This window comes from Martes martes (genome assembly GCF_963455335.1).
Source record: "Martes martes genome assembly, chromosome: 16".
In the NCBI taxonomy this organism is placed as follows: domain Eukaryota; kingdom Metazoa; phylum Chordata; class Mammalia; order Carnivora; family Mustelidae; genus Martes; species Martes martes.
In genome coordinates this window covers 51,100,740-51,117,032 of record NC_137904.1, presented here as the reverse complement: position 1 = coordinate 51,117,032, position 16,293 = coordinate 51,100,740, and the positions used below count along the sequence as shown (strand labels likewise).

General features: G+C 42.5%; 1 protein-coding gene across 1 annotated transcript in view; it reads right to left on the bottom strand.

Moving 5' to 3' along the window:
- Positions 1-6,930: 6,930 nt before the first annotated feature.
- CEP95 (centrosomal protein 95) overlaps positions 6,931-16,293 on the bottom strand; it is a 47,534-nt gene continuing 38,171 nt past the window's right edge. The window contains exons 12-20 of the mRNA XM_080826724.1: positions 14,683-14,822; positions 13,787-13,873; positions 12,400-12,529; positions 11,403-11,572; positions 11,213-11,287; positions 10,003-10,155; positions 7,897-8,043; positions 7,541-7,612; positions 6,931-7,279 (exon numbers count right to left, since the gene is read on the bottom strand). Coding sequence (XP_080682850.1) covers positions 7,103-7,279; positions 7,541-7,612; positions 7,897-8,043; positions 10,003-10,155; positions 11,213-11,287; positions 11,403-11,572; positions 12,400-12,529; positions 13,787-13,873; positions 14,683-14,822 — 1,151 coding nt within the window. The 3' untranslated portion in view covers positions 6,931-7,102. The remainder of the gene's footprint in view (positions 7,280-7,540; positions 7,613-7,896; positions 8,044-10,002; positions 10,156-11,212; positions 11,288-11,402; positions 11,573-12,399; positions 12,530-13,786; positions 13,874-14,682; positions 14,823-16,293) is intronic.

The window sequence follows — 16,293 nt, the reverse complement described above, 5'->3', positions numbered from 1 at the left end:
TCCTGCTGCATTCTTAGTAGTACCTAAGAACATCTTGAAATGTACAGAAGAGGTTTCTAAACTATTCGGTATCAGCTTTCACGGTAGTACCTGACTGGTTGCAGATCCATCTCTTTTATATCATTCAAAGCACTAGTGCAGGGTGACCGCGCCCACTCCTAGAACCGTCCAAAAAGTAAGGACATGATGAACATTTTAGCGAAGTCATAACTGACGGCTGCACTAGTAGATGCTACTATCCTAACTTAGAGTAAAGCAGGCTAACACCATCGCTTTTGAGTGCCTTTTTAACTTGATAATAATGACTGAATAGAGCTTTAAAAGAAATCTACCCTAACAGTCTGTGGTATCACCAACATGATCTAGAAAGACATGATTTAGATTTCATTTTCAAAATTGTGTTCCCTGATGACTTCCAAACAGGTGCTAAGAAGCAAGCAAAACCCCCACCGTGTCGTTGAATCTGGGACTCACACCTCATGTGTAATGTGAATATTTATTTCCACACGTCCCTCTTAGCCGGGTTCTTTCTCATCCCTCCCTCTAGTCGTGTTATTTCAGATACGTGATGTCACGTTTCCATACAGCACCTCGCCATCCCGAATGCTTAGTTACGAACAGGGGTTATCTGTAGCGCTCACATGCAGTACGGAGGTGAGTTCCGTTCCGGAGGGTCTAATTTCTTGGTGTAAAGAGTTTTTAAACAGTGCTGTGTATAGTGTACATTTTGTTTTGCACATAGTTTGTTGCCCTGAATGGGTTTTATTTTTACTGTCTTTTTTTTCAATTGTTAGCATTTACGGTTCAGAGCACAAAAATTCCTTTAAGTACAATGTAATTTGCTTTGTTTCACAACACTAAGTCCGCTTTGAACTTCCAGGCGTCGAACTGGTGGCATTGTTGGGAGTCAGACAGTCCCAGTCCTCTGTGGTTTGCCAGCGCAGCGCCCCCCGCGTCGCTGTTTAAGCGGCAGCGCGGGGCCGGCGGGCGCCGCGTGGGGCCTGACCGTCTTCTGTTCGGGTGATGATTGTACCAAATGCTGAGTTGTTTTCTTTCTAGATGTAATTAGTTCACTTCATGTAATATTCTTCTTTCTCTCAAACTGACTTTAAAAGCAAAGTTTTATCATTTTCATTGTATTTGTATTTATTACAGAGTGTTTTAGCTTTGATATTCTTTGTATTTTCACTCAGTTGTTACATGAGCTTTATCAATAACATCTGTATAAATGGTTTTTAAAAATTAACTATGTATGTGCCCATGCCGCAGTTGAGCAATAAAATGAATGCTGTTTGCACTGTCACAGCATCAAAGTTTTTAAAGAATATTGAGTTTATAATGAATTAATTGTTTTGATAAAACGTCACGGTTGGCTTTATTGAGAGTGACGGCAGGTGAGCCATCAGGCGAGAAGTTTACGTAGATTCACGTGCCTGCCTCAGGGGTCGTCTTCATCCCACTGCAGAGCCCCAGAGCGCTCCGGCAGCCACCTGTCCCCTGGCAGAGCAGGTTGGGTGGCCGCTGGTGGCTGCTAGGAGGCCTGTGGGGAGGGATGGCGGGGGGGCTGCTCCGGGCTCCCTGGGGGGCTCCCGGGGGCGGCGTGCTGGCCCAGACGGTGTCCATCGGGGCTCCGGTGGCCCGAGCGGTGGGGAGGCCGCCTCTGCTACCTTGCTGTCGAGCCGTAAAATCCTCAAAAGGAGAAACCCGTTAGATTTTTCCAAGAAACCAAGACTTCAGGGTCCATGATTCACAGCTCTATAAGTGATGGTGGACGAAAGTGCAGCTAAATACAGGTAGAAAAAGGGAAGGCTGCGATGTTTCTTCATCCAGAGCACAGCCTGTGTCAGTCTCTCCTGCGGCACAGGCCGCACAGAATGTCGGGGGACTGCAGGGAGGAGGTAGCAGGGGAGTAAAGCCCAGGGAATGTTTTTTATAGCCTTTTGAAACATTTTTTGCTTGGTCTCACGTTGCCGTGTTCACTGGTTATTACCTAAAATTTGTAGTGTTAGTACGTTATGGATTTTAGTATTTTTATAATCTATGAATTACCCGAAGTTTTGATTCGATATGTCGTTTTTCTGCTGTGTGGCTGCCTGAAAGGTCTGGCTCTTTGTTCTAATGTAGATCAACTTGGTACCCGCTGCGCTCATTTGTACCGTGTGTCCCAGCCGCTTACAGTTAGGAGAATACAACAGAGCAGGAGACTTGTTAACAGGATGAAGAGAATTATACAGGAAAAAGGCTTACATTCCTACATTAACACTCTTAGCAAACCAGACAAGCCAGATTTTAATTTTTTAAAGTTTTTTTTTTTTTTTTTTCTTAGCAGAGTGAGAGGCGAACATGGAAGGGAGGGGCAGAGGGAGAGGAATAAAGAATCCTGAGCAGACTCCACACTGAGTGTGGAGCCCAATGGGGCCTTGAGCTCATGATCCTAGATCACACGAGAGCTGGATGCTTAACCGACTGTGCCACCCAGGCACCCAGAGATTTTTTGTTTTTAAGTAATCTGTACACCCAGCATGGGGCTTGAACTTAAAATTCCGAGATTGAGAGTCACATGCTCTTCTGAGCCTGCCAGGTGCCCCAAGGTTAAAAATTATTTTTTTAAGTGAGTTATTTATTTATTTATTTTTAAATATTTTATTTATTTATTTGACAGAGAGAGATCACAAGCAGGCAGAGAGGCAGGCAGAGAGAGAGGAGGAAGCAGGCTCCCTGCCGAGCAGAGAGCCCGATGCAGGGCTCGATCCCAGGACCGTGGGATCATGACCTGAGCTGAAGGCAGAGGCTTTAACCCACTGAGCCACCCAGGCACCCAGTAATTTATTTTTTAAAGTAATCTTTTTACTCAGTGTGGCGCTTCAACTCACAACCCAGAAATCAAGTCACATGCTCTACTGACTGAGCCAGTTAAGTGCCCCGACAAGCCAGATTTTAAAGTTCCGTTTTATTAGGTCTTTGCCCTATGACTTTTGTTCATTCAGCAGATACCTACTGTGCTCCTACTGTGTGTCAGGCTCTGTACTAGGGCTGGGGATAGTTGCTAGGGATATGGCTTCTTCCTCGTGCTTGTGTTCATTATACAGTGGCTGCATTTCCAAGGTGATGATTTTCTGGTGGTGAGGGAGAGGATCTGAAGCACTCAACTCTTGCTGATTAGCCTACTTTTGTGGATATTTGGGCTGCAATTTATCTAGGTTAACAGTTGGTCTATGAGTTGTAAACCCCACTTCTGTCTCCCTTGAAGTGTTTTCTAAGTGAAGAAAGTGGGAGGCAGCTATAGCAGTTCATCGGGTGGGTGAGGGACCCTTCCAGGATATTTCTCCTTATAATGTTCTTTTAGTACAGGAGAAGATGGAAACGCACATCAGACTCAACCCTTCAGACCACTCACTTCTCCCAGACATGATGCTGGCATGGCAAGGAGGTGGAGAACCATCGAGACCGAAGGGCCAAGTTTTTTTAAAAAATTGAGGTATATCTGACATAGTCTGTTGCAGTTGTGCAAGTTAATGATTTGGTATGCGTAGATGTTGCAGGCTGATCACCACAATAAGGTCTAGTGTAACATCCATCACCATATACAGTTATAAAATTTTTTTCTTGTGATGAGAACTTTTCAGATCTACTCTATTAGCAGCTCTCAGATATGCAATGCAGTATGAACTGTAGACACCGTGCTGTACATTACAGCCCTGGGACTTCTTTATAACTCTAAGTTTGTACCTTTTGACCCCTTCCACCCATTTCACAACTGCCTATCTTTTTTCTCTATCTGTGAGCTGTTTTTAGATTCCACATGTGAGATAATGGTATTTGTCTTTCTCTGCCATAATTCTCTTAGCACAACCCCCTTATGGTATTTTGTTGTTGTTGTTGTTGTTGAATGGCTGAATAATACTGCATTGTATATGCTTTCTTATGGACACTGAAGTTTTCTTATCTCGGCTATTGTAAATAATGCTGCGATGAACATGGGGGTGCATGTATCTTTTCCAGTTAGTGTTTTCAAAAGTGGAATTGCTGAGATATATAGTAATTCTCTTCTTAAAATTTTTTTTAAATATATATTTTTTTAAGACTTATTTTAAGAGAGTGAGCTGGGGAGGGACAGAGGGAGAAAGATCCTCAAGCAGACTCCTCACTGAGCATGGAGTCCCACTTGATTCTCGATCCCGGGATCCTGAGGTCATACCTGAGCCGAAACCAAGTCAGACACTTGACTGAGCCATCCAGGTGCCCCGTCTACTTCTAATTTTTTGAAGAACCTCCATATTGTTGCCAGTGTGATCGCCCCAGCTTACATTTCCACAAACAATGCACAAAGGGTTCCCTTTCATCTACCTCCTCCCAACACCTTTTTTTGATAATAGCCATTTTAACAGGTGTGAGGTGGTTTTGATTCACATTTCCCTGTTGATTAGTGATGCTGAGCACCTTTTCCTGTACTTGTTGGCCGTTTGTGTGTCGTCTTTGGAAAAATGTCTATTCAGTTCCTCTGCCCATTTAATTAGATAGGTTTTGTGGGGGTTTTTGTTTTATTTTGCTATTAAGTTGTATCTTATTTATTTATTTATTTATTTATTTCTGAGGTGGGGAGAGGGACAGAGGGAAGGAGGGAGAGAATCTTAAGCAGGCTCCATGCCCAGCACAGAGCCTGACTCGGGGCTCGATCTCACAACCCTGAGATTATGACCTGAGTCAAAATCAAGAGTCGGACGCTTAACCAATTGAGCCACAAAGGTGTTCCAAGGTGTATGAATTCTTAATATATCTTGGCTATTAACCCCTTGTTAGTATCTCATTTGCTGAGATTTTATCCCTATTCCATAGGTTACCTTTTCATTTCATTAATGGTTTCCTTTGTTATGCAGAAGTGTTTATTTCGGTGGAGTCCCTCCCACTTGTTACTTTTACTTTTAGTATCAAATCCAAAAAAAATCATCAGTAAGACCAATGTCAAGGAACTTACCACCTATGTTTTCCTCTAGAAGCTTTGAAGTTTTTAATCCTTCGAAGTTAATTTTTGTGTATAAGGTAGTGGTTCAGTATCATCTTTCGCATGTGGCTGTCCTGTTTTCCCAACACCATTTGTTGAAGAGACTCTCCTTTCCCTATTGTATGTTCTTGGCTCACTTGTCGTAAATTAATCAACCATGTATATGTAGGTTTATTTCTGGGCTCTATTCTGTTCCGCTGAACTGTGTGTGCTTCTGTGCCGATACCATACTGTTTTATTACAGCTTTGTCGTACAGTTTGAAATCAGGGCGCATGATGCTTACAGCTTTGTTCTTCAGAGGGCAACGTTTTAGTTTAAATTATTTTTCTTCCACGTTTTTATTTATATTCTAGTTAACATATAGTGATATAATGGTTTCAGTAGATTTTAGTGATTCCTCACACATAACACCCAGTACTCATAGGTAACACGTGCCCTCCTTAATACCCGTCACCCATTTTTAGCCCATCCCCCCACCCACCTCCCCTCCAGCAACCATCCCTTTTCTGTCCTTAAGAGTCTCTTATGGTTTGCCTCCCTCTCTCTTCTCCAAAGGGCAAAGTTTTATTTTTTTTTAAAGATTTTCATTTATTTATTTGACAGCCAGAGAGCACAAGCAGGCAGAGAGGCAGGCAGAGAGAGAGGGGGGGGAAGAAGCAGGCTCCCCGCTGAGCAGAGAGCCCGATTCGAGGCTCGATCCCAGGACCCCGGGATCATGACCTGAGCCGAAGGCAGAGGCTTTAACCCACTGAGCCACCCAGGTGCCCCCAGAGGGCAAAGTTTTAAAAAAACATTAAACCCAAACTGCCTTTAAGACAAGAATTGGGGGCGCCTGGGTGGCTCAGTGGATTAAGCTGCTGCCTTCGGCTCAGGTCATGATCTCAGGGTCCTGGGATCGAGCCCCGCATCGGGCTCTCTGCTCGGCGGGGAGTCTGCTTCCCCCTCTATCTCTGCCTCTCTGCCTACTTGTGGTCTCTCTGTCAAATATATAAATAAATAAAATCTTTAAAAAAAAAAAAAAAAAAGACAAGAATTGGTCTGGAGGGCCTGGGTGGCTCAGTGGGTTAAAGCCTCTGCCTTCAGCTTGGGTCATGGTCCCAGGGTCCTGGGATCGAGCCCCCACATCGGACTCTCTGCTCAGCAGGAGGCCTGCTTTCCCCTCTCTCTGCCTGCCTCTCTGCCTACTGGTGATCTCTGTCTGTCAAATAAACAAATAAAATCTTTAAAAAAAAAAAAAAAAGACAAGAATTGGTCATAGCAATCAAATTAGCCGGGTCAAATTAGCCAGGTCATGTAGTCTGAACGGCTTGAAATGCGAGATGAAACATGTACATATGCTCATCACCACGCTACTGTCCACATGCCCTACGGGAGCCTCTCTTCTCCCCTCCAGTCCTTCCCTGGCGCCCTGTGCCACTCTCTGGCTTTGATCAGCAAAGTCCCCATATCCTCAGCTGCTCTTGGCCTTCACTAAAGCTGAAGCTCCCTTTCCATGGCTCCCCCTCACTCTCCTTCAGAGCAGAAATAGGGCTGGTGTACTGGTTCACGTCAAGTCCACCGTGCCTCCTTTGCACCCGGAAGCACTAGTGCTTCTTGAGGCCTGTACCTTCTGGCCTGCCACCCTTTGCCTCTTCTCACGCAGTCCTCGGCCAACAGAAGCCAGAGACACGAATTCTCATCCTCCTGCCACCAGATGAAACTTCCCCACCCATTTACACAGTATCTTAAAGATTTAACCCCAGCTCCCACCTCTGATAACAAGCCCACACTTAGCGCTTCTCTGAATTAGAGATTTTTAGAGTTTTTACTGAACTACAGCAACAGGTTTCAGGAGCTGGCTGCTCAAGCAAGGCTTGTGACTTTAGTGCAACTCTGACCAGTGAATGTGTGCCTTATCCCCCCTCCTAAGTCAAAAATTCAAAGTGGTATACTTTGAGAAAATGATTTTTATTTTTTAAAAAAATTATGTCATAAAAAGTATTGGAGTGAATATATAAGTAAGGCATTTAGAAATGAGTCTCCTGGTTTAGACTCTTTACTGGCTCAGTTCTAGCTCTGTCCTAGTCAAGTCTTCCAGAAAGCACTTATCAAATCGGGCCTCAGAGGAAGGGATTCTTACTGTACTGAAAAGAAGCCAGATGAAGCCGAGCTCTGAAGCGCTCAGCTTCTAATTCCCGGAAGAAAGAGTCCTCGTCGTTCTGGGTTATCAAGCGCTGCAGTTGCTGAATTTCCTTCTCCATCTTCGATCTCAGCTCCCTCTTCACCTTATGCAATGTCTAAAAGAGAACTCGGGTCATCCCGCTAGTCACAACATTTGTCCGGGCCCCCGTCCGCTTTTATTCCCAGCTCCGCAAGCTCCTGCCATTGTAGTAACTTAGCAGTCGTTCTTACAGAGACTGAACAGGTAAAGTTAACCCAGGATAAATCCTACTTATAGGATTAACCATAGAATAAATGTTTGGGATCACAGATGTAATACAGTTGTTTTCTAGTTCTTAAAAATGTAAATCAATGATTTCTATCCTGTTAATTATTACCTGGGCCTGGGATTTCTCTCTGGCTTTGAGTTCCTGACGTTCTTGTGATATGGCTTCTGCCAGCAATGAAAACTGTGTGTAGAGAGGAAAAAAACCCGAATGTTTATCCTGTAGCCCAAATTTAACAATTGTGATATATAATGTTCAGACTTAAAATCTTTACTTTAATAGAAATAGGGTAATAGAGTCTGTACTGTGGCCAAGTACTAGCTTATCATGAATGGTCAGTCTGACCAGTGTAGTGACAGGCTGAGTTACTCTGTGGAGGTTTTTCATAAAATAGAATAAGCTGATTTTTGACACAAGGTGGTCAGGATGAAGCACATGAGAATGTGAACCAGCAAGAGTGAGCTCACCTGGTCTTTATAGTAGTTCTCCATCGAGTCTAGTTCATTCTGGTGCTGTATCTTTTGTTCAGCTCGTTTTTCTCTGGCATAGTTTCTTAGGTCTCGTAATCTTTGCTTTTGAATTTGTAAACCTTCTTCAAACAATTTCTTAAATATCTGTCATTTAGTTAGAAAAATAAAGTTATGCCAAACTTTCAGAGAGGAGTTAGAAGCATTTTGTCCAACTGTACTGATTGTATTTCACAAAGTTTTGTGGTTTTTTTTTTATTTTATTTATTTGACAGAAAGAGAGACAGCCAGAGGGAACACAAGCAGGGGAAGGGGGAGAGGGAGAAGCAGGCTTCCCGCAGAGCAGGAAGCCTGATGCGGGCCTCGATCCCACGACCCTGGGATCATGACCTGAGCCGACAATAGATGTTTAACGGCTGAGCCACCCAGGTGCCCCTCTATTTCACAGTTTTAAGTAACAGCTTTACTGAGATATAATCCACATACCACAAAATTCACACTTTTAAGAGGTAGAATTCAACAGATTTTTACATATTCAGAGTTGTGCAACCATCATCACTTCAGAAAGAAGCCCTATACCCATTAGCAGTCACTGACCCACCCCCTGCAACCACTAAAATACTTTCTATATCTCTAAATTTGCCTAATCTGGATTATTTCTTATAATCACAAAATATGTGGCCTTTTGTATCTGGCTTCTTTCACTTGCCATGTTTTCAAGGTTCATTCCTTTTTACTGCCACATAATACTGTGATATGGGACTATCACATTTTGTTTATCCATCAGTTGATGGGCCTTTGAGGTTTTTTCCTCTTTTTGCGTTTTATAAATAAAGCTGCTGTAGGTTACTGTACACAGGTTATTTGTGTGGCTGTACGCCTAGCAGTGAAATTACGGAGTCACAGGGTAGCCAGGCTAATCTTTTGACGAACTGGCAGACTGCGATCGAAAGTGGCTGCGCCATTCTGCCAGCCTTGCATGAGGGCTGTAACTTCTCCATATCCTTGCCAACACCTGTCTTTTTTTTTTTTTTTTTTTTTTTTTAGCCATTTTAGTGAGTGGTTTCCCATTGTGGTTTTTATTTGTACTTCCTTAATGACCCGTGGTGTTTAGCATCCTTTCCTGTATCCCTCAAATTCTTCAATTCTCAAGCAGCCGCATATACAGGGGAAGAACCCAAGCCAGAGAAGAAACAAATGGTCCATTTACACATGTGCACAACCGAGGTGAGGTGGTTATCCTCGAATGGGGCTGGAGGAAAACAAATTACTCACAGGAGGTAGATATGCCCACTGTCCTTACAGCCATGCTGTCATTAGTCAGCGGTGTTACCTTAATCAAGTTACATAACCTCTCAAAGCCTCAGTATCCTCTAGAAATGAGGATGACAGTAGTATGCCCGTTAACTGTAATTACCTTAATGTTTTACTCTAGAGATGTAATTTACTGCCAGTTTGGAATCCCAAAAAATTAAGCATTTCAGCCTGATTAGGGTGGGAGAACAAATACTGTGGAGAAAGACTTCACAGAGCATTCGTCCTACACTCCTTTCCCGGTTTTATGTGGAATCCGGCCATCTAGTCACACTCTAAATCCCTGTCCCTTCTAACACATTCTCAAACCCCTAGAAGCAGTTGCACTGGAGGACACATACAGGAGGTCAGAGGGAATGAGGGCACCGGAGACTGGGAGCAGACTGGGATGTACCATGCAGGTAACAAAATGTGGCATGGACAAGTTGAAACTCTCACAGCTGGCACTTTAGGACTTACATTTGGGTTTTGGATGCAAATTGGGACAGGAGTCACAAAGAAGGTAGTCCTGAAAGCTAACAGATAAAACTCACCCTTTTGACAGGGTTACATAAAAAGCTCTATTTACGGGGCACCTGGGTGGCTGTTGGTTAAGCATCTGACCTCTGATTTTTGGCTCAGGTCATGATCTCGGGGTCATGAGATGGAGCCCCACGTCGGGCTCTGAGCTCAGTGGGGAGTCTGCTGGAGATTCTCTCTCCCTCTGCCCCTCCCCCTCGCTCACTCCCTCACCCTCTCTAAAATTGATCAGTCAATCGATCTTCAAAACAAAAAACAAAAACCTGTATTTACCATTTCTTCCCGGGTCCTCATTCGCATCATTTTTGCACGCAACTGAACTCTGTAATCATCGTAGTATTTTCGGGCACGAACAATCTGCTGCCGATTTTCTGTTATCTTTGACTGTGTCAACTTCTGCCTATGAATGCGGTCCTTGAAGTCTTGCTGGGAAAGGGAAAGTGAAAAAGAGGTAGTAAGGACAAGAGGAAGACAGACTCTGGCATTCTTAGCTGCCCCACTCCCCATCATGAAGTCTTCGAGGAGTGAGCCAAGCATGCGGGGCCAGACGTGGCCATAGACTCTGACAAAATGTCAACCCCCAGAAACCTTCCAGCCGTTGGTGGGTTCATCACCAGTCCAGAAGGCTGCCCCAATGAGCCATGACTGCTGTACGTGATCTTGGTGGAATTGCACATCTCATCTCCCGTGTCCCCTAAAGCCACACCCAGAGGCAAGCTTAAAAGGAGTAGAAAAAAGCCATTCTGACTTTCAAGCAAAGTTTGAGTTATACCAAGAGTATTTATGTCAAAACTAAGGAAATTAGTATCTTACAAAGTAGTGAAAATGAAACGAGGTCATGTGCATAAAGCCCCTCAACAAGGTATCCAGGCAGATACTTGTTTTCTTTTCCCCAAAGTACCACATGAAGATTTTCAGAGAGCTTCCCCTTCTTTGTCTGAAATTGTTTAGTAGTATACTTCTCACTGCTTATCTCAACCAAGAGTTTTAAAATCCCTTCTTCCAACATACTGTCTTTGACCTCTGTCCTCTCCATTATACTCAACAGAAGATGTTGTGCTCTGTATAATTCTCAATCCAAATTAGAAGGGAGGGTGTTAAACTAGCTCAGTTCTCTACTTCGAGCTTAGATCAGAGAGGACAAACGACACTAGCACAAACACCTGGTACCTTGAAGTTGCTGTGGAGGCAGAGACAGACCTGAATTAAAATCTCAACCTTGCCCCTTGCTGAGTAAGTGGGACCAAATATAAGTTAGCATTCTCAGAGAAAACATGTCTATTATGTTACTATAAAAACCAAAGGAAACTGTATAAAGTACTTAGCACCTTTGCCCCTCATTAGTTTTGGTTACAGCCTCATGCTTCCCATAGGCAAGTGTTAAAGTCAGACTCTGTGGATCTATTACCCAGCTGTATAAATACAAGTAATTAATGTAACTTACAAACTCAAAACTGTAATACTCAACCTGCTCTTAACATACCAGTCTCTTGTTATGTTCATATTCTTTCTTGACAAGTGCAGTAAGGAGGTCATGCCTTTTTAAGGCTTCTTCTATCTTTAAGAGGGACAGAAAGGAAGAAGGTTAATACTGCTATTCACTAAATTCTGGAGGATAAGCTCTTCCCCTTTCTGGTTTATATTCCTAAACTTGTAATTGACAGTTAACTTACTTCATCCTGGAGTTTTTTCTTTGATCGATTTTCTCTATATGCATCTTTTTTGAGCTGTTCAACCTGTGTAATTTGCTGTTTCCACATTTTGCTTAGTGTTTGGCCAGAAACATAGAGAAATGGAAACTGCTCCAGCATGAGGGGCAGGAGACTGTGTTCATTTACTTTCACTGCAAGGTAAAACAAAACAAGCACAAAACCCTTTAATCTGAGAGACTTGCTGATAGCTTTTAATAAGCACTCTCATTCCACCTTCCTGGTAGAGCAAAGCTTTATAAGTGATGCAGTTCTGATCCGGAGACTAAATCTAAACATATGTCATTAACTTCTGCACTCCTTTGATCTGAGTACACCAACTACTGGTAAGGATGAAAATCAGCTCAACATTCTGACTGATGACATGCTGTTCTGGGGAAGTCCATTCTAACTGCTCAGCTGACTCAGCGACTGGGGTGGACACTGTGTGTGTGGCCAAACACTACTCAGCCCTACTGGGAGGCAAAGTCTCTGTCTGGTGGGATGTCATTAGAAGGCCAGCAGTGTTTGAAATGCAACCCTGGCATTTCACATGACCTTGTTTTCCTTGTAACAGGACTCGAACACTCACTAGCACCAGCTGTCAATATAACAGGGCTGGATGGGACATCTGCTTGCTTTGGAGCAACCCTTGGGTTCTACCAACTTCCCAGAAACGAAGAAGCAACTAGTGTGAATGAGCAGAGTGAAGCTACAGCCGGAGCAGCAGGTAGTCCTGCCCATTTGTGCCTCCGGTACCAATATATGGGCCTCCAAAGGTTATTAAGAGTTTTAAATAAATGCCTTATATTTACAAGTTTTATCTTTCTCTTTATAGAAATCTAGCATATGGCAGTGATAAAAGAGGAACTTTCTCCAGCTAACTGGTGGATGTTAAGTTTTCAGTTCTGTGTCCTTGGAATGTAGCACACACTTTCAAAGAATGCCAGTTTTCCATAAAGTACAATTTTGTGGTTCTTACTTGGAACTGCTTTATTTGGCTTTGGCAAGCCACCTCTTGGACTTGGAGTTGTGGTTTTTCTAGAGTAAGTCTTCCAGGGCTGACTACGTTTTGGAGTTCCTTTATGAACAGCTTCTCTGTATATTTTTTCCTTAGAAGCAGACATAAAACAGAATACAAATAAAAGTCTAATAACTCTCTCATACATTATCTTAAATATTACACATTGAAAAAAATGGCTAACTAATCCCCAACCAAACACCTTACTTCCAATTTCTAAACTCTGGTTAGTGTTTATCTGAGTTAAAAGCATCTTTTGGGGGAAGCCTGGGTGGCTCAGTTGGTTAAGCAGCTGCCTTCGGCTCAGGTCATGATCCCAGCGTCCTGGGATCGAGTCCCACATCGGGCTCCTTGCTCAGCAGGGAGCCTGCTTCTACCTCTGCCTCTGCCTGCCACTCTGTCTGCCTGTGCTCTCTCGCGCTCTCTCCCTCTCTCTCTCTCTCTGACAAATAAATAAATAAAATTTTTTTTTAAAAAAAAAGCACCTTTTGGCTTCTGGCACCCTTTGGAATTTTAAAAAGCACTAAATCCTTGAGTTTCAGAGTCACTTTAGCCCCCACACCCTAAATACAACCATTAATAATGTTTTGATGTACTGGCTTCTTTGACAACTTTTTCCATGTAAACTAAAAAAGTTCTTAAATAATGTTTATTATAACCATACTGTATTTTTACTGTTTTCACTTAGTTTCTATAACCATCCTTTTGAAAAGGCAATGGACATGTCTGCTTTGTGCTTCTTCCACTCAGGCACAGAGTAAGTGGGATCTCCTCACTCCCCTTTAACCTGTCAGCCCCAACTATCTTTTATTTTTAAAGATTTTATTTATTTGTCAGAGAGAGAGCACGTGCGCGTGTGTGCGCGCACAAGTAGGCGGAGTGGCAGGCAGAGGTGGAGAGAGAAGCAGGCTCCCTGCAGAGCAAGGAGCCCGATTCGGGACTTGATCCCAGGACCCTACGCTCATGACCTGAGCTGAAGGCAGCGTCTTAACCAACTGAGCCACCCAGGTGTCCCCCAACTATCTTTTAAACCCTTGATGAACAGAACCTCTTAAAAACTGATGGGAGTTTTGGGCAGGAAGGAAAAGTGTTTGGTATCTTTTGGTACCAAGCATCTGCTTCAGCTTGGGTCATGATCCCCAGGGTTCTGAGATGGAGTCCCACATGGGGCTCCTTGCTAGGCAGGGAGTCTGCTTCTCCCTCTCCCTCTGCCGCTCCCCCTGCTTGCGTGTGCTCTGACAAATAAAATCTTTTTAAAAAGTTTTTCTTCAAATAAAAAAAAATTAAAAAGATCTCTGTACTTTCCACTGATCTGATCAAATTGCATTTATTAGAGACTTTTACCCACTGTTTCCTCCTCATTTATTCCTAGAGATCCAATATTCTCTTGAACTTTATTTCTTCTTAGTTCCCTTTCAAATGCTTCAGTTAGTGCCTAGAGCAGAGAAAGCCATATGATATCACAGTTAATAAAAGCATATACAAAATGAAAATGTAGGGAAAAAAATTAACCTAAGATTCTGCCATTACATTTTTTTTTTAAAGTTCCTTTCGGGTCCCTGTTATCCTAAATATATTTAATATTGTATTATAAACTTATAAACATATTTAACAGACATGTAATTGGGACATAACCCAAAAATGCATTTTTTGTTCTCTGGTTTTATTACTTTCATAGTCCCTTGAATGGAAATTACATGTTATTATAAGACATTTGAATTAATTTTAGTTTTTCACTATCATAAAACATACTATAGCAAACAATGTACATGTTCTAAATTAATCTGCATTTCAAAATCCCTATTCCACAGCAGAAAGCCTTCCTTGGTAATCATACATTCTCCATATTGAATCTTAACCACCTCCTCTCATTCCTGTCTCGGCACTTTAATCCTACCTGAAACTCAACTAGCCTATCACTTTTAATCCACCTCCAATTCTCATCCTTTCTGAAGCACTCTCTGAAAATATCAACCCACACTGATCTACTCTTTTTGAATCCGCTGAGTACTGGGTTATATCTGACAAGGTTAGTTTTCTTAGAGTATCACAAGTATAAATCTTGTGTTCCATAAAGGTGGGAGGGGGGCATAAAAGCTATGTCACATAATCTCCTACCATCCACTCAGTTCGACAATATTAAATGCACCTGAAGCCTTTAATCAGTAGGACATTCACTGTAGTATTTGGTTGAAGGTAAACGGTATTGCCTGCTATCCAATCATAATCAAAGATGGGATGTACCTTTGCTTGGAATTGGCGAATATCTGTTTCTTTTGGCTTTCGCTGACGTTTTCTCTCTATATGGAACTGTGTATTTTTGTTAACTGGAGATGGAGAGAGCGAATGAGATCTGTAGGGTGGCTTTCTATGCATGGAAAGTCCTAAAACATGGAAGAGACATGTACCATTAGTTCCTATAGAGCCAGAAATGTTAAGTTGGAAATCAAATAGTAAAATTACCAAAACCAAAAAGAATGACTGTGAATGTGCTAAACGTACTCTTTCCTGAAACTAATTTGTATTTTTTTTAAAAAATTTGAGAAGAGGGGCACCTGAGTGGTTCATTGGGTTAAGCCTCTGCCTTTGGCTCAGATCATGATCTCGGGGGTCCTGGGATCGAGCCTCGCATCGGGCTCTCTGCTCAGCAGGGAGCCTGCTCTCCCCTCTCTCTCTGCCTGCTGCTCTGCCTACTTGTGATCTCTCTCTCTGTCAAATAAATACATAAAAAATCTTCAAAAAAATTTTTGAGAGAGCATGCACACGAGTGGGGGTAGGGGCAGAGAGAGAAGCAGACTCCCTGCTGAGCCAGACGTGGGGCTCAATCTCAAGACCCTGGGATCATGACCTGAGCCGAAGGCAGACACTTAACTGACTGAGTCACCCAGGTGCCCCTAACTAATTTGTATTTATTTGTAATGTTTAGTCTGACCAATACACACAAAGGTATACAGTCTCAAAAAAGTACTTAGGTTCTTTTCAACTTTGGGTTGAAAATGGAGCAACATGTGGAATTAAGTGGAAAGAAGTGGTGCTGGAGAAAGAAAATGTTAAATCATTGAAGCCGTATGTCTGCTATCCTTTTACACCTACCTAGGTCCTAAGGAGGTAGGATATAAGTACATCTACATCTTACCCTTATAAAGCAGCATGCTTAGAAGAAAAGGTTAACATAATTCAGCATTTTCTAAGTAGTCCCAATTTTTCCTTATGTAGTTAAGTTACCCCTAATTCCATACTGCCTAAGAGATCTAACAAGTCACTTCATAAACAGTTTTACGTTCCACTGTTTTTAGTTGTACTTGGGCATCTACTAGTTGTGTAGAGGTAGACTCCATGCCTTTTCAGAAAAGTGAGTAATTCTAAGGTTAAGAAAATTAGTTTGATATCTTTATAGATAAACCTTCCCATAGAATTCAAATTTCCCTAAGCTTTTTATTTTTTCACTCTTTTAATTCAAATCTTTCGAATTCATTTCAAATATAAGATATTAAGGGGGTGCCTGATTGGTCTGTCAGTGGAGCATGCAACTCTTGATCTTGGGGTCATGAGTTTGAGCCCCATGTTGGGCACTGAGATTACTTTTAAAAAATAATAATAATAAGACTGGGGCATCTGCGGGGTTCAGTCCCTTGGACATCCAACTTTTGGTTTCGACTCAGGTCAGGATCTCAGGGTCCTAAGAGTAAGCTGGTGTCCTGCTCCAGGCTCAGTGGGGAGTCTGCTTGAGATGCTTTCTCCCTTTCCCTCAGCCCTTTTCCTGGCTTACTTGCCTCCTCTCTCTGTAAAATAGATAAATCATTAAAAAAGTAAGATATTAAGAAAAACAGACTTGCACAACTGATTTTAAATGTT